This window comes from Rhamphochromis sp. 'chilingali' (assembly GCF_963969265.1).
Source record: "Rhamphochromis sp. 'chilingali' genome assembly, chromosome: 10".
In the NCBI taxonomy this organism is placed as follows: Eukaryota; Metazoa; Chordata; class Actinopteri; order Cichliformes; family Cichlidae; genus Rhamphochromis; species Rhamphochromis sp. 'chilingali'.
In genome coordinates this window covers 28,016,163-28,042,391 of record NC_137937.1, presented here as the reverse complement: position 1 = coordinate 28,042,391, position 26,229 = coordinate 28,016,163, and the positions used below count along the sequence as shown (strand labels likewise).

General features: G+C 40.9%; 3 protein-coding genes across 13 annotated transcripts in view; 1 reads left to right on the top strand and 2 right to left on the bottom strand.

Moving 5' to 3' along the window:
* Positions 1-988: 988 nt before the first annotated feature.
* LOC308403952 (putative aminopeptidase W07G4.4) lies at positions 989-8,809 on the bottom strand. Its single transcript, XM_080893749.1, has 16 exons — positions 8,696-8,809; positions 7,862-7,903; positions 7,685-7,775; positions 6,833-6,981; positions 6,622-6,730; positions 6,206-6,333; positions 6,039-6,138; positions 5,777-5,852; positions 5,605-5,690; positions 4,844-4,948; positions 4,530-4,605; positions 4,335-4,453; positions 4,166-4,249; positions 2,741-2,798; positions 1,577-1,758; positions 989-1,486 (listed from the first exon to the last, which is right to left on the bottom strand). The coding sequence occupies exons 1-16, from the start codon at positions 8,704-8,706 to the stop codon at positions 1,352-1,354; spliced, it is 1,551 nt and encodes a 516-aa protein (XP_080749875.1). The 5' UTR covers positions 8,707-8,809; the 3' UTR covers positions 989-1,351.
* Positions 8,810-9,049: 240 nt separating this feature from the next.
* fahd2a (fumarylacetoacetate hydrolase domain containing 2A) lies at positions 9,050-19,269 on the top strand. 2 transcript variants are annotated; one of them, XM_080893750.1, is made up of 8 exons: positions 9,050-9,334; positions 11,516-11,781; positions 12,023-12,239; positions 13,263-13,322; positions 13,413-13,575; positions 16,080-16,188; positions 16,691-16,778; positions 18,836-19,269. In XM_080893750.1, exons 2-8 carry the CDS (start codon positions 11,516-11,518, stop codon positions 18,896-18,898), a joined length of 966 nt encoding a protein of 321 aa, XP_080749876.1. In that variant the 5' UTR covers positions 9,050-9,334; the 3' UTR covers positions 18,899-19,269. The 2 variants fall into 2 exon arrangements, with proteins under 2 accessions (XP_080749876.1, XP_080749877.1); XM_080893751.1 differs by having other exon boundaries at positions 9,050-9,271; positions 18,836-19,268.
* Positions 19,270-19,570: 301 nt separating this feature from the next.
* gpat2 (glycerol-3-phosphate acyltransferase 2, mitochondrial) overlaps positions 19,571-26,229 on the bottom strand; it is a 190,590-nt gene continuing 183,931 nt past the window's right edge. For all 10 annotated transcript variants that reach the window (XM_080893742.1, XM_080893739.1, XM_080893746.1 and 7 more), the window contains 4 exons: positions 25,704-25,824; positions 24,355-24,423; positions 23,924-23,979; positions 19,571-21,548 (listed from right to left, as the gene is read on the bottom strand). In XM_080893742.1, the coding sequence (XP_080749868.1) occupies positions 21,432-21,548; positions 23,924-23,979; positions 24,355-24,423; positions 25,704-25,824 (363 nt within the window). In that variant the 3' untranslated portion in view covers positions 19,571-21,431. The remainder of the gene's footprint in view (positions 21,549-23,923; positions 23,980-24,354; positions 24,424-25,703; positions 25,825-26,229) is intronic.

The window sequence follows — 26,229 nt, the reverse complement described above, 5'->3', positions numbered from 1 at the left end:
ATATTGTATTTAGATAGAAGCTAGCGAGCTAACTCCCTGCTAACTTCTAACCCCGTTAAATGTCATAAATTCCGTTTTCATGGATGCCTGGATGCTAAACTCAATTGTTACACCTGGTAGAGCAGAACGCTGATCATTTTATTAAAGATGAAAGACTTTAGACAGTTTTTCAACTCTCAGTAATGCCACAGTGATCATTTGATATATGGACCTGCAGCAGAGTTTAGACCCAGATACGGCTAGTGACGTCAGACTGAACAACCGACAGACTGGCGACCTGTCCAGGGTGTACCCCGCCTCTCGCCCTATGACAGCTGGGATAGGCTCCAGCCCCCCCGCGACCCTGAAAAGGATAAGCGGAAGTGAATGGATGGATGGAAGTTCTTGTTCATCTAAAGAAAAAAAACAACTTTGTTTTATACATACAGGACAATCTGGGCAATGAGCAGTACATTTATTTCTTAAAATGTAAGTCCAAAGTGTAGCAGCTGCAATTTATTTTACTACAAAACAAAACTGAGACACACTGTTGTGATTTAACTTCTTTTTCTTATATTATGGTATCAGTCAGATTCAATCTGTAGTTAGACTTCTTTTCAGTGACAAAGTATTGAATTTAAATCAAAGTGGGAGCTAATCTTCACATCCAAAGTACTTGTTCTATATAAACAACAAAATGTATTTGTCATATAAAATGACCACTGTAATATGACTGTTTTGCATGCTAAATGTGTAAATTAACTGTAGCTATCACCTAACTATTCAAAATTTTACAAAGCTTAATAGTTAGCTAAATGTATCTAGTCTTTTTAAAAATAGGTTTACTACAAGTGCAACAATTTTGAACATCAGTTAGGATTTTCCAGTTTAAAAAAAAAAATAAAAATAAAAATCCATCACTTCCTTTTTTATTTTAAACTTGGTCCAAAGGCAATAAAAATGGGGCTTCCTCCTTGTAAGAAAACAAGTTACGTTGAGAGAACACAAAGACCTCAAAAACCTTTTTATTGATGAAGTACTTGGTTTGACAAGCACATGGTGTCACAAATTACACAAATCACATCTAAAGTCTGGTGCATACATACAGGCACACATAGAAAAGGATGTTACGTTTGCACGGCCATTTAACCCCTGAGAATGTACTGATTCAGGCCACTTGACAGGCTGGTTTGACACTTGATTCGGATATGAAGCAGCAAACAGTCTTACAGAAAAGCAGTCTGAGGTATTAATTCATGTCAAACAGGACAGATTATTTTTAATTTTTTAGGTGCTGTAGCAGGTGTTTCTTTTGTAATTGGATGGGAAGAAATTTGTGCAGGGTTTAAGTGCAGAGACTAAATTTCTCTGTTTAGAGATCAGAGAGTATGTAGTTGGTTGCCATGGTGACGATTGGGGCTCCTGTTGGTACACCTGGGAAAGGACCGCTGGACCCGGCGATGTCAATGTGGGAGTACGGCAGAGGGGCTTCAGAATCCACGCCGTGCTGTGGTGGGCACGCACAAGGTAACACAGGTCATTCCACACGAATGCACACATTTCACATGAATAGCAGATGAATAAAATCAGCAAGCACCTTGTCAAGTCCTGAAGCCATGATGAGGAAAGCTGCAGGTGTCTGATGTCCTCGAGGTGTAGCAGAGGACGGCAGGTTGTTGCACTGCAGGATGTCCTCGTACTCAGACTGGCCCTTGTGGAACTCATAGTCCTCGCGCCTGATAGTAGACACCTCAAACAAATCGCCCAGCACCTCTCCGGCTGCAAGGGAGAAGGCCATGTATTAGTGTAAATCAAAGGCAGCGTTCTGCCAACTGAAGGCAACATTGTGCTAGTATAGGAGAAGGTAGGGTCAATTCACAGAATGAAAGTCACAGCAGACATTATCAGTGGTATCTTGCAGCTGCCCCTCAGCTAACATCAGTGGTTCCAGCTATGAGATCAGCAGGTTTATAGTGGTGTGGACTGAATGCATGAAACAGGAACAAGATAGGACCCTGCACTGGTGGAAAGAGGTTTATGAAGCAATGTGCTTTTACTTCTTTTCAAGTATTTGCAATTCTTACAATAGCAGCATCTGCTGGGAAAACGGTAGTACTGCAATTTTATGAAAGCCTAAACTACAAAAACGTGCTAGGCCAACAGGAGTGGTCTCACTGACAATATCATTATAATTTGCTCCAATAATAGTTACACCGAAAAAAAAAAAAGTTAAAAGCTGTTGAAAACATAGATTCTAAAGAGGTCACATGATTCAATTTATATATAAATAAGCTTTGAAAGGCTGCCCTGTTTTAGACAGTCTGTGTAAAGATCTGGGAAGATTTTTCTAATTAATTAGACCCTAAATCAGGTCCCATAAATCTGTAGTCTGCACTAAAGTTATGTCTTAACTGAGTTCGATGCAAACATAATTCATTTTTTAAAACATATTGAAATCCAATTAACCAAAGTATCTGAGTAAATATGCAGCAATCAAGGAGTCCATTCATTGAATAATGGTTTTAGCTGTAATTGAAATGAGCAGAACAGAGTAATTCAAAGCATCATCTGTACAGTTAAAATAACTAAAGGACTGGTTATTCGGCGTTTCCTCTGTCAGTGAAGTTGTCTTGGCTGTTTTGGTTTGTACACCTGGCAAAACAGGTGAACTAACTCAACTGTTAACAAAATGATTCAGCTCCAGCTGAAAGAGCTGGAGAAGCTTTAGGTAAGTAGATCTATAATTGTAAATATTTCTCACCTTTCTGCCACTGAGCAGCGTTCCCGCTGCGATGGGCTGGTCCGTTATCCATGATGATCTAAATCAAAAAGTTCCAAACTTAACTTAGTACAACAATGATGATTAAAACACTGCTCTTATTTTTTTTTTTCCTATCATAAAGGAGGGGTCACAGATTCTTTGTTTCATTTAGCTCAGAATTCAGACTGTTACTGTTTATGTACCACAACAACAAATTTAGGTCAGATTTCTAAATGCCAACTTGATTACAAAGAGATTATGAGTAAAATCCATGCTTTTCTCAATACGCATCACCTGACTAGTTTAGAAGATCTTAAAAACAAACTGGGAAACTGATTTGGGAGAATCTACCTCAGACCCAACTGGGCAAACTGTAGTCCAGTTTAAACTTGTACATAGTGGTCATTGGTCTGCTGATCATCGTGTGACTGATGCGGAGGATCCTGACCACTGTTGTATGTTTTGGCTTGTTTTCTAAAATGTGGACAAACAGCACATCCATCTCCATTGATTTCACCGTTTGGGGTGGCCCCATTAGATATCTCTCTAAGTGAACGTGACTGCCTTCTTATCTCTGTTGGCTAGAAGGCTCACTCTCTCTCCATGGAAGGATTTGTTGTCAAGTGCTTCCTCACAGAGGGTTGTTTTCCTCTCTTATTACTGTAGGTCTTTACCTCGTAATATAAAGCATCTTGAGGCGACTGCTTTTGTGATTTGGCACTGTATAAATAAATCTGAATTGAATTAAATTAGATCAGATACAACACATTTTATGTTACCTGGCAACCATTTATATAATTTGTATAGTATAAGCATGGAAGCTGTCATTACTAACACAGAGCAGTATTGGTGTACTGAATGCATGTGACAGAATGACAACATGACAACATATTTTTATACACGATTGAGTAAATATGTTAATGTCTGACTATATTCATATCCTTGATCTGGTTTTCTAGGGGTAGGGTGGGTTGGGTTTGAGGAATGTGTTCAGACTGTTTTTTATTTTGTATTGATAAAAAAAATTAGTTACAATAGTGCATGCTCATTTTAAACATTGCCAAAGTAGTTAGTGTATGCATAAGAAACCCTGTAAGCCAAAAGCTCCATCTTCAGATTACTCTAAACAATCTGTTTTATTATTTATTTATTTTTTTAACTTTAGGCTACAAGTCAGTGAGAGCAGATGTCCTCCGTATGTTCAGCTCAGGCACGCTGTTCTGGCCGTGAGCACAGAAGTCCCATTAGCCTGCTGTTCAAACCTTCTGTTTGCAAGGAGCACTCAATCAAAAGAAATTTGTTTTAAAGAGAGAGCAGCTATAACTGCTTGAGGCTTTACATAAATGGTTCATTTCAACTGTTAAACATGCTCTTGAATAAAAACACAGCTCTTGAAGATATTGTCTGAGTTTCAGCAGTACTCACAGAGTAGTTGGGTCCCATGGCTCTGATGGCGTGACCAGTCAGAGTGGCGATAGTAAACAGCTGCGGAGAAACTTCATTTACTGCCTGTGTGGAGAGCAGAGGTAAGGTCACGCTGGGAAGGAATGCAACTGAAAACTAACAGCTAAAGATGTCTCCCGAGCTTTCCGACCTTCTCCTTCATCTCGCAGAGCAGGTCGACCATCACCATACGACCCTCGGCATCAGTGTTTCCCACTCTCACCCTACGACCCGCACGGGAAACCACCAGCTCATCCGCCACGTAGCAATCTGAGTAAAATCAAAAAATGTCAGCTGACGAGACTCCACAGAAATATTGTGGAAAAACAAATGGAAGCCCACTGACCTGCACCCACGCTGTTCCTCACCATGGCCATCACGCCAACAACCTTCAGGTGCTGTGGCTTCAGCTGGGCTACGATCTGAAGTGCAAGAGGAGTTTCAAAAGTTTCACTCCCCCATTTAAAATGTATCAAATCTCAGTATGTATAGCGGCCCTCTGAAGACTGCAGGGAGGCGAAATATTCACCTCTGTGCATCTAATAAGGTTTTTATTAACGGTGACTCAGCAGCGTGCAGAGCTGATTTATAGCCGAGTCACAAGTGATGAATATTTATTCCAAGTATTTATTGTTCAGGTGCAAAGAGGCGATTATTCACCTGGAAGAAGCCAGCGACAGCAGCAGCTCCACACTTGTCCCTGTGCATCCCGGCCATGACGCCACCAGCCTTGATGTCTGCTCCACCGGTGTCGTAGGTGATACCCTGGAAACGCCACATCAGAGGCACATTTGCTGACTAAGTACAAACGAATACCCGCCACTTCTTTCTGATTTCCTACCTGACACCTTCCTGCATGCCATTCTTCCTGTTAACTCCCATAATAATCAAACACTGTTACGAATCAATAATATATGCATCTGCGCCTCTATGGTGTTTACCAGATTGGATATGTAATGTAGTAAACAATCTACACCCTACATACAGTTCTAGCCCATCTGTCAACACAACCTGGCAACTCACAGCCAATTTAAGCAGTTAAGTGTTCAGCAAATCTGTGTAACACTGAAGAAACTAGCTCTCTGTTTTAGCTGGTGCTAAACTCTGAACATGCCGTAAGAGAGACATTTTAATCTGGATAAATACACTTTTGATCACAAGCTTATATCTGCTCATTGTGGGCATGAAGTTAGTCAATGCCATGGGCTCTGAGGTTAAATGGTGTAACATTCATATTTTATATGACTATATGATATTTGAGGGGGTTTTCATTTTGGGTTTAATATCATCTTGTAGGGTCTCAACTTCATAATATGAAGTACATTGGGCTGACTATTGTAATGATCTGGTGTTATATGAATAATATTTAAATAAAGCGATTTAATTGGTTCAAGGGCAGACACGTAAGAGTGTAGTCTCACCTTTCCCACCAACATGAGCGTCTTTTCGATCGGCCCCTCTCCGCAGTACTGCAGTTTGACGACTCGGGCCTGGTGACGGGGTACACCTGTAAAAGAAGAAAACATTAAATCAGTTTGATAGCTTTAAAAAAAAAACCCATCTTAACAGCTTTGTGGGTCAGTGGCATCTTACTGTTGGCACAGCGGTTGACCGCAGCCAGGCACGGATACTCTTTCTCCAGAGTCTTCAGGTCGCTCACCACTTCAACCTGACGGTGAACAAACGCAGAGGTTTGAGGTGAGAAAACGTGGATTAAACTGTCACAGAAGAACCAAAGATAAATTTAAAAAAAAAAAAAAAAAAGTTGTAGACTGAAAATCAACAAAAATTCCAAATTCTGAATTTTTCTTAAAAAACAAAAGCAGAATATAGATGTAATAATACTCGTTCTTACCTTCACAGGGCTGTCTTTAAAGAGTTCCTGGACGTAATCAGCCACACGAGGAGCAGCCATACGTTCAGGGTCTGATCCACCGATGTCACGGTACGCCAGTCTGAGGGGGCCAAATGTGGTCAGCTTAGGAAACGTGTGCAGACAATGAGTTCAAGTATCTGACTCACCTCCCATTCTCCAGAGCATTAGCCAGCTCCACCAGCTTTGTTCCCCGAGCCTCTTCCGCTGCCCACAGTCCCAGAACACACACCTTGTGGTCATTTTTTTTCACGTTGCTCTCTCTCACTTCAAGAGGCTTTTGGGCACAAAGAGGGTGAATGAGTGTCCTTTTTGCACACAGATACGTTTTCTTGTTTTTAATTAATGGCTCCATACAGGGAAACTATCTGAATACAATTTCTAAACTTGGCCACAGCATCATTATGATTGCGGACAGCGTCTCTAGAGTGACTGTGTGTAGTGTCTGCAGCTGCTTGTGTCCACCTCACACACCTTTCGATTTCCATACATGGATGATAGCACTTATACACTAAACCTGTCATTACTGGCAAACGGTAAACCATCAATCAAGATATTTTCTCACCATGTAGAGTGCATGAAGGGCTCCGAGCGCAGCCACCAAGGTGTTGTTCTTGTAGTCTGCGTGTGGAGGGCACACCAGCAGGGGGCGCTGCATGCCAGCTTTTAAGGCACTGAAAGGGCAAACAGACACCACATGAGGTAAGAAACATGGAAGTAAACCAGCAATTCAAGTCAAAGAAGGAGAAGAAAAAAGTCAGCTGCCTTCAACTGACCGCTGGATCCCGTTGACTGCTGCATCACTGAAGCGCCTGATGTCATCGTAGTCGCGGTTTACGGGGCCGGTGGAGGCAAACACCAAGCGGTTACCAGGAAGGCCAGGGACCTTGATGACCACCACCTCCTCCCCCAGACCGCTGTCCACCTAGAATCACCACAAAGCACAATGCATCAGTAGAGGGCAGTAGTAGCACCATGACTGCAGGACGTCACTGTCACACTGAGGTTTAGAGGGCAGGCAATTTCAGGTCCTTCAATGCAGCTGCTCACATCCATCACACTTCCTTAACTTCTTACTGTCACAGTAACATAACAGACTGTGTGATGCTTTTTCACACTAATGTAGCAGGAATGACAAGATATAATGACGAATATCTGCTAAAACTGTGCTGATTTAATAAAGTGATTGTTTAAATCTAATATAATGTAGCTTAAATTGAGATTATTGTTTGGTTTGTGGATCTTGTGATTACCAATCACTTGGTTCAATTTAAGATGATTTAATTTCATTTGGCCCTTTATTTGCTTTGGTGACACCCTTATAGAAAGTTTCAGACAAGGTTTAAATGTGAAAGTGTTTTTCCATCAGATTTGGAATGCCCTGCCCGATGAGATCAGCCAGCCATGACTTGCTTTCTTTTTCATTAAGTTTGTAACAATTCTCCAAGGACATAAAACATGAAAATATACTGACACGTACCTTTTTTCTCCTTATTTTAACTTCTCCTCAAGTTTATTTTAATGTGGTCTTATTTGTTTAACCCTATTGTTTTAATCCAGCTTCTATGCCCATCTTTTGCACAACTGCAAGCAAATATATAGTCGAAAGAAGAGAGTCGGACTCTTACAGCACTGTAGTCCTGCAGTGGGGCTTTCAGGGACTCAAGTTCAGAGGGCAGGGATTCATGGCTCTGGGTCACTAAAACAATCCCATCAAAACTAGAAAGAAGAAACAAACGGTCTTTTAAGAAAATCAAAAGAATAAAAACTGACAGTCAAAGAGGAAGTGGGGCCCTGATACTTACTTCTGGTTCCTGAGGTCGCTCGTCCATTGGATGGGCTGGACGCTGGAGAGAGAAACTGCAATGTCAGCAGAGCCTAACACGATATCTCAGAAGACAGAGTTGCACAATCAGTCTTTTATAATGCAGGCTACTGATTAAAAAAAAGTGGGCCAAGGTTCTGTGTTGTCTACAGCTGCTAAGGAGTGTCACACAATACATTTCCTGTGGCGGTAAACACGTTTAGACTTTGGTTGTCCATGCAACTTGAAGCCAGAAATCTTGTTGCTTGAGCTAAAATGACTGTCTCCAGACCAAATAACCTGCGCTTTACAGGGAATAAAATGCTCACGAGACTGACTCATTTCACATGAGTCAGATACTTCTGGCATCATATGACGCTTAGAAGAAGTAACCGAAAGTGAAAACTAGATATGAATAAATATCTGCAAGCAGGATGGTAGGTTCGGATTTATCCACATTTTAACTAAATAAATAACACGTAAAACAATAAATTCAATATCACGCAGCTGTGTGCAAAGCCAGTTAAACACGTGCTTAAACAAGTAATCACACTCACAGCAATATCATTACTACTACTTACGACTACTTAAAACTACGCGTTTATGTGAGACACGTGGATTAATATGGCCTCCTTTTTGCTATATTACCACTCTGACTTATTGCATTAAGTTTATATTACAGTAAAATATATCTTATTTTCACAGCCTGCTATTTGTGGGTTAAAATACAAAACATGTTGAAATTGGATCCGATTCTGCGCATGCGGCAGAAAGCTGCACGTCAGAAAACCGTTAAATTAGCCGTTTTGAATTTTAAATAAAACGTAAATACTACCTGGTGCACATTTTCTGTCGTCTTGCTCTGCTACCTTCAGGATGAAAAGCCTAAATGATCCTTCCTACACCGGTTAGGAATTGGTCACATGATCCACTCACGCTGCCTTCAGGGACTTCCGTAGCTGCAAGATAAAGACAAGCTTAGCCGTAAAGTGCTTTTTGGGTCGGCTAATAAAGGCAGCTTTGACACTAAACGGCTGGTTTCAGTGTGTGGTTAAGCAGCAAAATTATGTGCTGTAAATTTATTTCGTGTTTTGTTGTAGAAAATGTCTAAATTTAAGTTAGCCAGGCCGCCAAATTTCCTACTGTACTTCAAGACACAATAAGGACACAGCAGGGATTTGTAGTTTCTACTTCCGATTCATTAAAAAGCCAAAAGCTCAATTTAGATGATTACATCACACATATATATTAATTACAACTAGCAATGATATAAATGATAATCGTGGCTGCACTCCGTCGCTGGCTGAGTGATTTATCTCGCTTTGGACGAGACTGAGCTGACGGACTACAAACGCTAACCGGAAGTAGCTAAAAGTAGTGTTTTCTGTGCAGAGCTGCAAAAACTGCGGAGGTGAGTATTGACTGAAGGCAGTGCAAAGGTCGAAGTGGAAGCAGTAGGTGTCACGGTTGTTCTGTAAGTGTTTTAGTATAAAATAAGAGTTAAAAATGATTTAAAAAAAATTCCGAGATAAGCAAATCATCCCAGGCTGCAGGTACCGTTTCTAGGGACAGAAGCTGCACAGAGAAGCTGCTTTTTCCACCGTGGTTACAACTTGCAGCTCTATTACAATGCGACAGCGGGAGATAATTACGTGTTATTATTTTGTGCAGATTAGCGAACTTAATTTGCACTTGCTCCATTATGGCAGCCGGTTCTCAGAAAAGTTAGGGTTCACGCAAGTTTTAAGAGTTTAAGGAGTTTAGACTGAGGCATTAAAAGTCAGAATCTGGAGAATATTAGAAAAGTAGTGCATGACAGAATCGTTGCACTGCATTATAAACGGAAACTGATGATATACTAGGATTTCCCACACAGCTAGCGCTATAGTTTACATAGAATGGTCAGAAATAGAGGGGGAAACAATCCAGTCATATTAGGCAGGTCTCTGGGGGAAAATGCCTTATTTTCTTTAAATCAAATATCCAGTCATTGTTCAGCTGTGGCTCAGGTGGTCTACTGTCGGTGGATTTCGATATCTCAGACTAAAGCTTAGTGTCAGTCTTAATTGGAGTGTAAATGTGTGTGTGAATGTTAGATAGAAGTCACTTACATTTAAAAGAGTGAGTGTGTGTGTGTGTGTGTGTGTGTGTGTGTGTGTGTGTGTGTGTGAGAATGAGACATGCTGACTGACTGCTGTTAAGGTTCACAATTGAGGAGGGAGAGTACAAACCACCCTTGGTCCAGAAGGTCTTGGTCAAACAATGATTTTAATGAATACACACGTGCGGGAAGAACACTCTGTACGCCGACAGCAAGTGATCTCCGACTTACTAAAGCACAAACAATTATTTTATAACATCAGGGTTTGTTTACTGACGCCCCTTCATGCGTCACCGGTACATTTTATACATAGATCAGATCAACACCACAATGACTTTTCACCCAGAAGATCATCTTCTATTTTCATGGCTGGTACTTTCCGTTCTTATCTTAAAGTGAATTGTTCCTCTTTCTTGTCGAGACATAACTAATCTCTCCTCTAAATAAATCTAACTAATGTGTGTGTATATGTTGACCTCACATGCTCTTTGTGTCACCTCTTCACCTACTGTCTGTGTCTCGTCCTCAAATGCTCTTTCTCAATTCACCTGTTGCACTTCTGACCTTTCACTAGACCAGAAGCTCACTGAGACTATGTGTATGTCTTCTACTAAATAAATGTTTTAACCAAGAACCTCTACTAAAACCTTAATATAAAATGATCTGATATATAAGTGTTTTGTAAGCATGTATTGCAATTCCTTCTATGGCTCCAAGTCACTTGCACAATAGATTGTCCGAACATCGCGCCGAACAAAGCTTCCAACCCCCAATTAATTGACCGAGCTCCAACTCTTTAATAAGCACAGATATGCATTGTGTATAAAATAGTCATAACTGCACCTGAAATACAAGGTCAACATAATAACTGTATGCATAACATCTTAAGGCCATCTTAAAGCTATCTGTTACATGGTTAAAGCAATGATCATACTGCAGATTATATTATGCTGGTCAAATACTTTTTGTTCATCCCCACACTGCTCAAGAAAAGTAGAAAATGGTAGTGGTCACCAGTGCTACACTACAGCCTCCTAGTAGCTGCACCTTTAATATAAATGTTAAAATCCTAGGTGATTTTCAGAAAACGACCACATTCTTAAGTTTTCATATTCACAAACTTGGGTGTCCATGACGCCCGGCCTTGTGCAGCATGAACAAGTCCATTTACCATTTATTAACCAAGGTGTATACTGAAGAACTTCTGTGCACAGCACACCTGAAGCAGCAGCAGCAGCAGCAGCAGCATATCACACCAGGCGCCGCTCCTGTCAGCTAACAACAGGAAAATGAAGCTATAGTCCTCCATCTTATTTCTCTAATCCAATTCAAGGCTACAGTTGGGTCGGAGCCTATCCCAGTGAGAGTCACACTACACCATGGACAGGTCACCAATCTACCAGAGGGCTAACATATAGAGAAAAACGATTATTCATGTTTATTCACACAAAATCAGTTAAACTACCATCCATGTCTTTGGACTGTGCATTTGTTGAAGGATCAGGTATGACCTCTACTATCTGTTTCCACTTCCTCTTCTTCTCACACGAACAGATGAGACTTCCTCTTCGCTCCTTTTGCATCTTCAGGAGTGTAATCGCTCAGGGGCAAGCTGTGGACGTGCAGAGGCGAGGACTCAGCGGTGCAGCGATGCGTCTGGTGCAGTTTCGACGTCGTGGTGAAGAAGCAAGCATCAGGGTGGGAGTGGAGCAAGGTGAGGGGCACAGTGTGGTGGATCTGAAGGCATTTGACCCCTTGATGCCGTCAACAATGAGAGAGCTTCTGGAGCTGGGAGACAAGGGCCTGGAGTGTGCACAGAGGTATCAACAACTCTCTTCCATTAAGCCATTAATTAATACAGCCATACTATTGCCTTATGCTCCTTCTACTCAAATGACTCAATCATCAGCTTATTTGATTACACTCATCTCAAATCATCATCATTTTAGTATTTTCAGTTAACACAATCTTCTTTCTCACATACGTCAACAAGCTTGGTCATCTGTTCAACTTCTGTTTTCCACATCATCTAAAACAAGTCTTCCTCATCATCATCCTCAGAGCTTTGGCGTCCGGTAAGTGTGTAGTAGACCGAGCAGACATCCAGCTGCTGTCTCCAGTGACAGGTCCAGAGAAGGTGGTATGTGTGGGTATGAACTACCGCGACCACTGCCTGGAACAAAATGCTCCAATCCCCAAAGAACCAATCATCTTCAACAAGTTTCCCAGCGCCATCACAGGGCCGTACGATGACATCATATTGCCCTCTGAGAGCCAGGTGAGGGCAAGACTGACAGAGGCCTTAATAGGAAGAACAATGCTAACTCAAAAGAAGTCAAAGTTATATCTAGAAAAAGACAAAAAATAAATAAAATTCTTGTAAGATGATTGTTGAAGATCTCTGAGCAAAAACCACCACAAGAGCTATCACCTCTAGCTTTTATCAGCCTTGACTTCAAACAAGCCTGAAATCTCCGCTCTTATTATCCAGAATTACTCCCAAAGGAGTAACACATCTAATGTAGCCTTACAGACGACACAGACCCACGTTATCTGCGTTAAAGGCAGTGTGGTGTGCAGATAATAAAGGTCATCTCTGTCATATTTTTCAAATGGGTTGTGTTGTTCCTTAGTTCAAACACCAGAACTAATGAAGAGACTGCATTGAGCTGATAATGTATGTTATCAAAGAGTCAGTGCACCCTGAGCTGTGTCTGTTTAGCCCAAGTCTGCACAGCTCACACACTTTGACCACTGCAGACAGACTGAAGTCAACTGCACGCGACCTTTTCTGCTGATCAGCAGCCTACATACTGATCTCAGAGTATGCGAATTGGATAGGATTGTGTAGAAGTGCATCTCTCTAGCTTTGAACTTCAAATCCCTTGAAAGTTGTCACATTAACATTTACTTTTAATGGAAAAATACTTTTACATGAGTGGTTAAAGGTTGAGTAGGTCACTGTTTAAAGTAGGAATCTGGTCTGGACAAGCCAGACTAGAGTGAAGAAAATACCAAAGTATTATAGAAAAGATTTGGGGGACTCCTTACGTTAGCCATTAAAAGTAGGCCCTGTGACATATTTCACATTTAGTGCCTGATTAAAATTTAACCAATCAAATTAATTCTTTTGTTTTCTTTGATAGATGTGAGCAGGACAATAATTTAACAGCACAACACTTGCATAAAAAAAACAAACAAGCTGTTTTTAGTATACTTTAATTTATTAATGCTAAAAAATACACATGTGATGCTTCTTGACGCCGTTTTTACATCATCTTGGCCTTTTGTGCGATTGAAGGAGGTGGACTGGGAGGTGGAGTTGGCCTTTGTGATAGGACGAAGAGGAAAACACATCAAGGTCAGCATCACAGCATCAATGAAGGCCGCGGTGCTTTCACGCTTGGCGAAGCAGCTGTTCTGACTTGATTTCCACTCCTCTTTCTATTAGGAGGAAGACGCTCTCTCCTACGTGGCCGGGTTCACCGTGGCCAATGACGTCAGCGCTCGTGACTGGCAGATGAAGCGTAACGGGAAGCAGTGGCTTCTAGGAAAGACATTTGACAGCTTCTGTCCTCTCGGCCCAGCCTTAGTAACCACTGACACCGTGACAGGTGAGAGAACGAGCATCCGCAGCAGGAAGCGTGAGGCTGAAAGGGGGAATTAAAGACAATCTGGTGACTCATGCAATTATCTGTGATTCCGTACGCCAGCAGCTTCACCGAGTTAACAAGCTGCAATTCAGTGAGGAAATGTTGTTTTTGTAGCTGATGGGAGCAGCATGAAAGCCCCAACCAGATGATAATGGTAACCATTAGGATTTCTAAAGGCTAAAAACATTCTTGTCAAATGTGGGCCATCATGTTTACGATTCACCACGGTTTAATTTCTGCTACCAACGGTTTAATAACAAAACAAAGAAATTCTTACTTCTATATGCAGACTAGAATATTCCTGCATCACATCATAATATCCATTTTCAAAGATGAGATGTTCACATAAAAATGTCCCGCGATGATTTTTGTGCTTAACAGGCGATCATCGCTGATATTTGCTTTTGGGTTACGGCCATTATTTGAGCTGACAAGTAAAAAACTCGTGTAAGATACTATAAATGGTTATTGTTACATGCAGTTGTGAAACATTGGGTACACATTCAGTAGCTTGTAAAAAAACATCTTTAACTGCAATAAATCTTCATCATTATGTTCTGTATGATTTTTTTTATTTTATTTTTTTTAATGAGCGCTACATTGTTGCTTCAGTTCATTCGTTCTGGCCGATCGTGGCTCAAGAGTTGGCAGTTCATCTTGTAATCGGAAGGTTGCCGGTTTGAGCCCCGGCTTGGACAGTCTCGGTCGTTGTGTCCTTGGGCAAGACACTTCACCCGTTGCCTACTGGTGGTGGTCAGAGGGCCCGGTGGCGCCAGTGTTCAGCAGCCTCGCCTCGGTCAGTGCGCCCCAGGGTGGCTGTGGCTACAATGTAGCTTACCATCACCAGTGTGTGAATGAATGGGTGGATGACTGGATGTGTAAAGCGCTTTGGGGTCCTTGAGGACTAGTAAAGCGCTATACAAATACAGACCATTTACCATTCAGGCTTTCATTTGTGAATGTTACAAACGGCTCGTGGATGAAGACTAAATTTATTGAACTCAACAGTAAAGATGTAAATCCACATCAGTGCTGTAAAGCAGTCCGTATATGTCAGATGTTGTATGTGTGAATCACAGCTAAGCTGTAATATTGAAGTTTTTACAGATTTTTCACATTTGGTGTGACCAAAATTCACCAAAGTTAAATCAGCTCGAGCTCTCATTGGCGCTACATTCACAGATAATTTCTTGAGAACTGTGGATGCTAGACTGCTAACAAACAGACAAACAATCAGAACTGATGACATTCTCACTTTTTTCGGGGGAGAACAAAATAACCAAACGTTGTGATGTGGTGTGGAGATGGTGCAGGAGCAGAGCAGGGTAGCAGCGTGCCCACGTCTACGGAAGGTGACATTTAAATAGCCTCCGGATGGACCACAAGCCCAGATCATCACCCCTCCATCACCGTAGTTTAGAGCAGGGGTGGGCAACTCCAGGCCTCGAGGGCCGGTGTCCCTGCAGGTTTTAGATGTGTCCTTGAACCAACACAGCTGATTTAAATGGCTAAATTAGCTCCTCAACATGTCCTGAAGTTCTCCAGAGGCCTGGTAACGAACTAATCATGTGATTCAGGTGTGTTGACCCAAGGTGAGATCTAAAACCTGCAGGACACCGGCCCTCGAGGCCTGGAGTTGCCCACCCCTGGTTTACATGGTGCTGTGCATTACAGCCGGATGTCTCCACTTTTGTCTCATCTGGACATTGTTTCAGAAGTTTTTTGTTTATTGTTCAGATGCAACTTTGCAAAACTAAGCCGTGCTGACATGTCCTCTTCAGAGAGACGAGGCTTTTCTTTTATACAACACACTTGAAAAATGATTCAACACCGTCACTGTCAAAGACCACGTCAGTCTAAGTTTAGTTAGAATGAAAATCGCTCTTTAAAGGTAGAGTGTGCTTGTCTGCCTGTTTGAAAATGATAATTACATAATTTTTATTATTAGTAATTACCCTCCACAAGTGTCGTTGTCCTCTTACTTTGGTTATTTGCGTGCAGGTAAAACAGAGGCAGCTGAGCAATTAAAACCCTCTACGGATGGGTGACAATTTAAAGGAAAAGCCTAGATGCTTGACCCCCCTGCAGGGAGAGGAGGTGGCTGTGTTATGCTGTCGGGGGCATTTTGAATGTATGAGTTTAGTCTGTGTAAACATCACTGCACAGAAGAAAGTTCTGAGTGATCACATGTATCCTATAGTGCACTGTTGAAAAGACAGTGCCCCCGGCTACAGGTCAGAAATGATATTTAAATGCTAAAACATAAAAACTGTTGTTATCCACGATGCAGATGTACTCTTGAAAAAATAATAGTGTGTTCATGACGGGTGGTCTAATAAATTTGTTTAGACTACTTTCCACCAGCTTCTTTAAAATAATAAAATTATTTCCCTACAAATTTGTCTCCTATCTTTAGGCCTAAAGTCACAAGTAGGAAACTACTTCATGTGTCATTTCTCCTTCAGATCCTCATAACTTGAGCATCCGCTGCCTGGTTAATGGAGACACGGTCCAGGACAGCAACACGGATCAGATCATCTTCAAGACAGCAGCGCTTGTCGCTTGGGTCTCAAAGTAAGTTCCATAAATGAGAAGTTCAGATACTGTGTGTTTATGTACTCATATACATAACAAAGTACTCTTTTCTGCTTGAGTAACTCAAGCTGAGAGTTCAGATTCCAGGAAGTTAAGAAATGAAGCCACAAAAAGTTGCCGACTCTGAGCTAAAATTACACGCTTCATTTAAGACTTATCCACCCCAACCGGCACCCTGACCAGCTGGAGCGTTCTCTGATCTGATTTGAGATTTTAAGACTACAACGCCTCTCCCACTCTCGCTCAACTTACTGGTGATAATGCCTGTGTTATTCTCTTAATAATGGCAGCCCACAGCACCTTTCACAGGATCTGTGCAGACAGCGGAATAATCTGTGGGAGATATTGTTTCGCATGCTCCGGCTTAATCTAAATTAATACTGAAATTATACTGCGCGACGACGAGAAAGAAAATCCTAATTTGCTGAAGTGATGGTAATTCTTCTGATATTCCACTCTGTGCTTTTTCCCCTATTGATAGGTTTGTGACATTGATTCCAGGCGATGTGTTTCTGACAGGAACTCCTCCAGGCGTGGGTGCATTTAGAAAGCCGCCCATCTTTCTCAAGGTGATTTTATAGTCTGACAAAAGTGAATTCGCAGCATGTACAGCTGGTCTGGACATGTTTTGTTACCAATGTGGTTTATGCCTCTATCAAACATGGTAAAAGTATTGAATAATGAGGTTGGTGTTTGCACAGGTAATATCTATCAGACTGCTTTTTCCCTTCTATTCTTATCTCTGTATGGTATCAAAGAAGGCTCGTTAACCCTCAGAATATTGAAACCAGAGATTGTAGAAAGTCGGTGACATTCAAGAACTTTTGAGCCCAGTTCATGAAATCATGAAATGATCACCAATAAGTACAGGATACAGATGATTGACAGGGTACTAAATTAGAGCACAGGTGTCAACTCCAGTCCTCGAGGGCCAGTGTCCTGAAACCTTTACATGCATCCCTGCTGCAACACCTGAATAAATTTAGTAGATCATTAGCAAGACTCTTGAACTTGATTGCATGCTGAAGCAGCAATTCAGCCATTTGATTCATGCTACAGCAGCTCTTGAGTGAATGAACATGGTGCAATAAAAGCACTTTTTGAAGTACATTTTTCCAAACACTTACATATATATAAATGTGCTTGAGTAAACACACCTGAATAAAATTTACTAATTTTATTCAGGTGTGTTGCAGCAGAGACAGAAAAGTTTTAGGACACTGGCTCTCGAGGACTGTAGTTCAACACTCCTGCATTAGAGGGTTAGGAAGGTCGCTCACAACCAACCATCAGCAACAAAGTAATATGCAGGGCTCAAGTAATCAGAAGTGATAACAAGACCTTATCTCTAGGTTTTGGAAACAAAAGTCGACGTCAGACCAAATGTGAAAATCTGTAAAGAAAATTGTGTTACCCACAATTTTTTATGAGTCGTCTTCAAACTTCACAACAATATACCAGGCCTTGGGGGTCATGAGTACCTAGGTTGAATAAGTATTTGACCATGAAAACATTTTTCAAGAAATCATAAATAATGAGTAACATATCACGTGAAAGGGCATAGAGGGAGCTGTATAACACACTTTATTTTTTCAATAACATCCTACGATGTCACAATGATAATATAACAGGCTGACATCATCATTTTGTAATAAAAACATAATAAAACATCAAAGTTGTAGTATAGCATTTGCCCTTTGGGGGCAGTTGTGCTCTCTGAGTGCTCTTGTTTTATTTGTTCCCTTATTGCTAAGATTTGGGAGAATAATTTAATAAAACACTACGGTATCAATTTCAAACTCCTACGCCGCCTCGTTCTCGAGTCATCGCATTCACAAACATGCGTGTCCACGACACCTGCTCATCCTGTGGGGCGATGGTAATACAGCATGAGCCGTACAGCTGAGGGGTGAAGAAAGAAAAAATGGCTCTTTCAGAGTACCTAAGTTGAGAATTTGGCTTCAGGTTAAATTTGAGGGTTGAAACTGATGATGATTTAAGATCTCAGAGGGTTAATGTTGTCATCTCAGGCGCTTACAGTCACGTGGAAAAGAAAGTCTCCTGTGATGACTTTCTTTTCCACGTGTGAGCACAGAATCTCCACACATCTGTTCAAACCTTTGGTTTACAAAGGTCGGCCAATCAGAATAAAGCCTTAGGTCACACATAAGTAAATTGATTGTAGACGACAGTAGGTCACTAATGGCCAGGCTCTGGTTGCCTAGGTAACCATCTAATGAACATGCCACTCCCTCATATGAGAAGCAGTGGTTTTGGATGTGAGGCCAGCAAAGCTGAGCCAACTCAGGACCTGTCTACTTAGCATTGCTAACACTTATTTTTTCTGTTGTTGCTGCAAGTCGCTTAATTTCATTGACATTTTGTGGTTGTTATATTGCTGCAAGGCTCTTCCTGGAGAAAGAAGCTAAAACAGAAAACAAAAATTAAACTGTGAATCAATGCAAAGCCACTTTAGTAAAGGCAAAGAATTTAAAAAACGTAGCTGAAAAGAGGCATAAAAGGACTATATTGTCCTTTCCCCCATTAATTACTAACAGATAATAAGGCAGTGATTTGAAATGTGTTTTTTTTAATTAAGTGTTAAAACATTTTTTTTTTCTTCCAGAAGGGGGACGTGGTGGAGTGCCAGATAGAACAATTAGGTTCTATAATCAACAAAGTGGTGTAAACCCTGGGAAGAGAATCCATGAATGAACATCAGCCGCTGAACTGCACCTTCTGATCACCCTCACAATGAATTACTATTCAAATAGTTTTTTTTCCCCCTTTTACATAATGTGAAAAAACCATCAGGAGATATGTAAAACTCCCTGATGAATGTTTTATTCATGATACTTCAGTAATTGTGAGGAGAGAAAATGTGTTATTTTCTTTTACTACACAAAACAGAGTAATTATGTGACTCAACCTCAGTGATCACGAGCTGTAAAAAATACCCTCCGTCAGCAGCCGCCCACTCGTGCTGTGCAGAAGAAACCGTGAACCTACTGATTTTTCTTTTTATGTGAAAATAAAAAAGTATTTTGACACTGACGTAAAAAGTATTTCTAATTATGATTTAATATTCAGGATCAAAGACTTCAGTCAGAAGTGAAAGAACATCATCTTTCCCATAAAAGAAGGAAAACAGATTACTAGATGTGTGGAAATTAATGAAATTACAAAATGCTGCTTCCAACTGTGTGTTTTGTTTGTTTTTTGGTTTTTTTACTTCGATCTGTGTTTCGACTCATGTAGCAGCTTTTAAATATGTCTGACAGAGCTTCAAGGATGGATTCAGTGTACTTGTTTACAATTTGCAGCAGTGTGACATGTTGACATCCACAAACTGGCAGCTACGTTTCGACCACTGTATCCCTTATAATTTGTAAACTGCTCCAGTTTAAGATTAGTTAGCTTTTTGTTGAACATATATGGTGCAAAGTGGAGTGCTTTGCAGCTCAGTGTCTCGCTAACCTCAAAATACCCTACAAAAAAACCTCAGCCTCAGGCAATCTTCACAAGTCACAGAGGAGATTTTCATCTCATCCAAGGATGTTACGTGATTGGTTTGTCTGTTTGCCAAGAGGATTACTAAACAAGTTATGAAAAGATCTGCATGAAAGTGTTTACTGAAGGCGGGGATTGGCCCAAGATAAACCTTTGGAGTTAATCTGGATCCACGAGTTTGTGGAAGGACCCTTTAAAGGAAATTTTGGAGACACTGTTTGAAGTTCTTGAGAAAACAAACTAACCCAGATCCATCTATTATTCTGGATCCACAGCCTCACTTCATGCGCAGTGCAGAGGGAATCTTCAGCACTCTTCTAGTTTTTTATTATGAAGACTAAAGGAACACCTCGAATATGAAATCAGACTTACATATTCACAGAAATTAATGGAAAAAATGCTAAATTAGTTCACCCCCACTGGCAACTGTATAATAATTATAATAACTCAGAAAAAAAGTATTTTGCATCGTCTGAATTGCGACTTCAAAATGCCACAGCCAATCAATCCCTATCCTGTTTTTTGTTTGTTTTTAAAGGTGTTCATGATTTTCTTTTTTCCACGTGAGAGCAGCTCACATGGAAAACAGTCCTCAAAACTCACATTTCTTATTATGCAAATCCTCTGTTTTAAGTCTCGGTAGCTGCTCTTAAACAGATACTCAAACGCAAACCTTCTAATTTAATTTCTGTTCCGAGTGGGCCACGGCTACAGGCCAGTTCCACAACTATTTAGGACTCAGTATCCTCAGCTCAACACTAGAGGGCAGTAGATTCTCACGGCCGATGGCAGCTCAACCACTGCGGCTGTGGTCTGTGCTCGCTGAAGGAGTAAAAACAGCTGCACTGGCATGTGACTGTACAAACAGTCAGCTGTGAACGCCAAAATACAGAGGCCTCCAAGTCCCCATTAAAGCAAGCCATCGATTTGTCTCTGCATCTTAATGTCAAAAGGTCTACGTGAGACATACAGACTCTCCAGAGGTCTGACTCAGCACTGAATGATCTATGTCCAGAAGGAGAGCAGCTCAGAACCATGGCTGTGTGCAAGAGACTAACTAATAACTAATAAACTACTTTAAAGGGCTGTAAATGGCCTGCATTTGTATAGCGCTTTACTCAGTCCCTAAGGACCCCAAAGCGCTTTACACTACATTCAGTCATTCACCCATTCACACACACATTCACACACTGGCAATGGCAAGCTACATTGTAGCCACAGGTGCCCTGGGGCGCACTGACAGAGGCGAGCTGTAGTTGGTTTCGTTTGTACACAGTGAACTTTTTGCGCTTTTGTTCAAGTCATGATGACACAGGAACTTTTATTTGAGTATAAAGAACCAAACAAACATTTTCTCACGGAACAGACAAAACTTGATGCATCCTTCGTTACAACATAAACATGCGTGGATGCGCAAACTGTACCAACGAGCGTCATCCTACAGCGAGTCCTCACAACTGATTACAGGGACTTAATAATCCTCCTCTCCTGCGGCTTTATGCAAATGCTATTACTAAAGATAAACTTAAAATCAATGTCTCATCACTGAAAAATCAAAATGCAATTAACATAAAGACACCAGCGTCCTGGCTCAGCATGCATCTGTTTTAACTGAACACGGGCTCCCTTGATACAAACAGAGGATGAGGTCAGACTCTGCAAGAAAACAAAGCCGCGTTGAAGCCTTGAGTCATGCTGCTCAGTTAAATGTATTAATTGTAGAGGTACTGAGAGATGAAGCGGTGCAGTTTCTGCCTGTTTTCTGACAACTGGAACAAAGGACTAACAGCCAGGAAGACGCCTCCCTTCTGCCACTCCTCCAAGAGGACCTGAATTGAAAATAACGAGCAGAAACACAGATACGTTAGTAGCATCGCAACCACAGTGCTTATTATTTAGTAACCTTTATTTGAACAAAGTGAGTGCGCAGCTTTTTTTCTTATCTTCATCAAAGCGCTTCCTGCACAAGGCTGAATAAAAAACAGTGAGGTAATAAGACGGATAAAAACAAAAAGCTCCCAAAGCAACAACGCTTCAAAAATGAAAGAGAAAAACAAAGCTACAGATTTCACATAAACAACATCACCTAATTCACTTAGCAAGGTCTGAAATAATGAGGCCAAATGAAAGAGGCAAACTTAAGATTGTGTTGTCCTTCCTTTTTCTTTTAAAGTTTCCTAAAAACTAGAAGCACATTTCCTGTTTGCTTCAACTTGGAGATCTTAGAATTCCCCCTGCCTTACCATCGGAGGCTTAAGATGAAGAAAAGGTCCATTTCTGACTGATAACCTCAATAATAAACTTAATAATTGCCTCTTGAGATGTTTGCAGATAAATGGGTCAATGATGCTCTATTTTTAAAAAGACCGCGATTCCCAACCCGCAGACTGAAAGAGAAGACTGATGGGAGCAGACACTTTGCCTGCCGAGTTGAAAGGCTGGTGTAGTGGTAGAGTAGGGATAAAAATGTTGCTTCTTTGCTCTTTCTTCTGAAAATCATACCTCCTACAACAAAAGGTAAAAGTAAGTAACATTCATTTATACGGTGCTTTTTACTCCTTTACATGAATAAAACCAACACTAAACAAAAGCTACACAATAAATCATTCTGGAAAATCCTGCGTTTCTGTTCAGATTTCGGAGTTTAAGTTGGTGCCCTTCTTTCTCTTCAATATTTCCTGCTGCTGTTTGCAGAATCACAGCAGATGGAGATAAGAGAGGCTCATATTCATCTGCAAGACAAACCATTTGCTGTGTTCCAACTTTCATTTTATGAAAACAAAAAAAAAACAAAAAAAACATCCGCAGACTTGAAAGCTGCAGCAGCATGATAATCTATCACAATATACATGAGGCCTTTATCCAGTCTCATCAAAGTTTCTGTTTAATCCAGAGTTCACTGTGCCCTGGTGGAGTGCTTTCATATCAGGTCATCTCACACCCAACGGGAAGAAAGAGAAATGTGCCACAGAGGATTCCTCAAAAAAACAAGTTTTGTTGCTTCATACACTCCAGCAAAATATGCAGCATAATACCCTTCAGTGAGATCAAAACAATGCTTCATTGTTAAAATAAGTCCTATTCCGCGTATAACTCCTGCACTCCACAACATGTGGCTTTTTCAAGGTTACGTTCTTATTACTGAAAGGAGTCTAGTAGTTTTAAATTCTTCCGGGTAGAAAAACCTGTAATCACAAATCACTTTTTATAAGGGGGTCATATATTTAGCGTGTAAAGTCTCAAGGAACTGCAGCTGTGAAATGAATGCAGTAAAAATTATGATATTTGAAGTTTCGAGATGGAAGGATTAGAGTGATGCATCACTGATCCCAACCAACCAACATTTAGAGGAGCCTTTTCCACATAGAAGCTGAACCGCAGCACATCTACAGAGATCGAAAGATGTTTTAATCTTTAGTCCAAACTTAGAATGGGAGAAAATGTAAAAACAGAAATAGACTGTGATAGCAGCATTACAGGTTCATTTAAAAACAGTGAGGTTATAATGAGACACTATTATTGATTGTTCTATCGATCATTTTACTTCCAACTGTGAATTAGAGAGTTTATTAGAGCCTTATAAATATGGGACTGTAAACACTGATCTCATGTGTAAATGCTGCTTTAAAACTTCTCAGTGCAACCCTACCAAAAATGGCACCGGCACAGGGACCTCTGGGGTGGGAAAGGTTAAAGACCTGAATGTCAAATGTAAACCACTTTGTCACAGTTAAGAGACCTCAACCTGTCTGCGCTACTTTTTTCCATTTCCTAATTTTAAATAACTCATGTCTTTGGCTCAGTGAATTCTCTTTATGAACTGACATTTCTGCCTCCTACATGATTGGATTTGGTTGGTTCCAGCCAGGCAGAGAGGCTTCCTATTGCATCAAACATCAGGTTTCTGTTCACAGCCACTGAAAAATGCCACCAGTTTGATTGATTAATAGTGATTTGGAGATCACTTCAACTTTTTGAGAGTTGGATAGCACCTCAACTTTGAGTCCTGAGTGGAGCTATAATTCCTGGCACACAGGCAGATTTGGACGGACGGACGGACGGACGGACAGACAGACAGACAGACAGACAGACAGACAGACAGACAGACAGACAGACAGACAGACAGACAGACAGACAGACAGACAGACAGACAGACAGACAGACACACACACACACACACACACACACACAGGCTGTCACTCACCCCCAGGTCTATTAGTGTTCTGACTGCAGTGTGCGCCGCCTCCTCTGAGCAGCTCTCTGTGAGATACAGCAAAAAGACGCACATGAAACAAAAGAACAGACAGATATCCAATATAGAAAAAGCAGGTTGGGATAGGAGAACAAAGCCATACCAGTGGGACTGTATTTTTTTTCAGAGTGTAACATTGTAGGGTCATTTGGGTATTTTCTGGTTATCTTTTATGGTGTTTTTTTTTTTTAAACAAGGAGGATAGCATGTGATGGGAGTGAAAGGAGCTGTTTTTCTTCTCTGGTCTACGTACCTTTGTTACAACACACACTGAATCAGTTTTTTAAAAAAAGGCAAGGTGACAAGCTTTTAAAGTTTTGACACAAAAATGGAAGATCTTTGTGAGTTTTTTTTTTTCCAGAGGGATGTCAGGTTGAACTCACCATAGTGCTGTTTCTTCTTATTTGCTGTGTCACAAAGATGTGAGTGTATTTGAGCCACGAACTCAGCTTCTGCAGCAGGAAAGACATGAAAATGGAGGCAATTATTCAAGCGAAACAAAGCGAGAACAATCTGCTAAGATAAAGCCATCTTATTATAAAAGCTACTAGATAAAAGCTCTTTGATTCGTCCTGTAAAAGCAAAAACCATATCTGATTTTAATTTTGCTTGTATCCCCTTCAAGGTCCTCTCCTTGGTCACCTCTGCATTGAGTTTGTGGGAAAGGAAGATGTCACTAGAAGCTAAATCTGGCGAATGGGGGCGGGGAGTGTAAGTGGCTATAGTGTTGTGTGGCCAAAAGCACACCCTGCAGCTCGGGTCATTGGTGCTTAATGCTCACTCTCAGATGTTACAGGGTGATATAGTAGAACTCTGCACTCACAATATGAACATGGGGGATAAATTAATAAGGTACATCACTGTTAACGTGGAAAAAAAAAGAACAATGTGCGTGCTTCACATTCTGTTTTTGACCTGATGGTCTTTCTTGGGCCTGGAAAAATCCAACTCCTCCAATAAAGACTGCTGTTTGGTCTTTGGGTTGTGGCTGGAGAACCAGCTCTGATCACTGGTGATTATCTTCAAGACAGAAGGGAGTTCAATTTATGGCAAAAGTTGATATTTGTGCTCTGGTTTTAGGTTTCTGGAACATTTTTAAATGTACATGGGAAAATGGTCAGAATGGCATTTCTAGTTGAAGCAGTGAGTGCTTCACTGTGAGAAAACACTGCAGTGCAGAGGTTCCCACATATTAAAACAGCACTTTGTTTTCATTGATTAATTTTTGCTCTTTTGGGAGTCCACTTGATGTGGATTCGACAGTCAAAGGTTTTGTTTAGGCAACACGGCATTTCTACACCACTAATCAAGAGAAATGAAAAACTGTTGAGATAAATGACCATTTAAAATAAAAAAAATACTTAATGCATAATTAGTTTGAAATGCTTTGATTGCATATTAACAATTAAGGGTTTTTATAATTTTAGTGACTATTTGTAGCTGACCTGCAGTACCTTCATGGCCACTAGGGGGCTGCAGACCACACCTTGGAAATTGCTGTTGCAGGTGAGTTTAAATCAGTATAGTTTTGGTTTTCAAAACATGAAAAATGTCACCAGCATTCACTGCATGCATCGATACTAGAGTAGGCCTGACTGAAAAGTCACTCTAATACCAGATCACGAGATTGCCAAATTACTCGTAACCACAAAAGGAATTTATGACCTATCTAATGTTTACCACCCCACATTGAACACAGGTGACCAGCTTCCCTTAAACAGTGTCCACATACCAGCCAGAGGCATCTCAAAGAGATCCAGCCCCATAGTGGTCCAGCATAGCGCCCTGAGATGTCCAGCTAGCATTCTGCAGAGGAAGAACAGCATCTCTGGACAGTGACTTGGCTGTCGTATCTAGAAGAAGTTGACACAGGCCACGAAGGACACATAAGAGTAAATCAGAATGAGGCAGTGAAGAGTTGAAAGATTATTTTCTACTACAATACCACATACTTAAACTCACTGTCAGGAGGACGATGCACAGCTCTGGGATGTGATATTACTCAAAATAAACTGTTGACTCGCTGAGGCTTGAATATTTGAAGGCAACATATTTTTATGAGAGTGCTGCTGATGTACTGTTTGTAGAAGAAAATCGCAGTGGATAATAAATACATCCAAGACTATTAACGGTACGACAGAAGGAGCCCAATTACTTCTGCCAAGTAAGCCGTGTGATTGGTTTGGTTTGTTGGTCCGTTTTTAGCAGGATTACTCAAAAAGTTTTGGACAGATCTGCATGAAAACTTCACAAAAGTG

Excerpts from the sequence above, each read along its gene's own strand:
- LOC308403952 (XM_080893749.1), bottom strand. Across the intron at positions 6,139-6,205 it reads AATGCTCTGGAGAATGGGAG|ACTGGCGTACCGTGACATCG; the intron begins GTGAGTCAGATA and ends TGGCCCCCTCAG. Across the intron at positions 2,799-4,165 it reads CCATGGGACCCAACTACTCT|ATCATCATGGATAACGGACC; the intron begins GTGAGTACTGCT and ends TTTTTGATTTAG.
- fahd2a (XM_080893750.1), top strand. The coding sequence starts at position 11,516 with ATGAGACTTCCTCTTCGCTCCTTTTGCATCTTCAGGAGTGTAATCGCT. Across the intron at positions 13,323-13,412 it reads GAAGAGGAAAACACATCAAG|GAGGAAGACGCTCTCTCCTA; the intron begins GTCAGCATCACA and ends TCTTTCTATTAG. Across the intron at positions 16,779-18,835 it reads AGCCGCCCATCTTTCTCAAG|AAGGGGGACGTGGTGGAGTG; the intron begins GTGATTTTATAG and ends TTTTTCTTCCAG.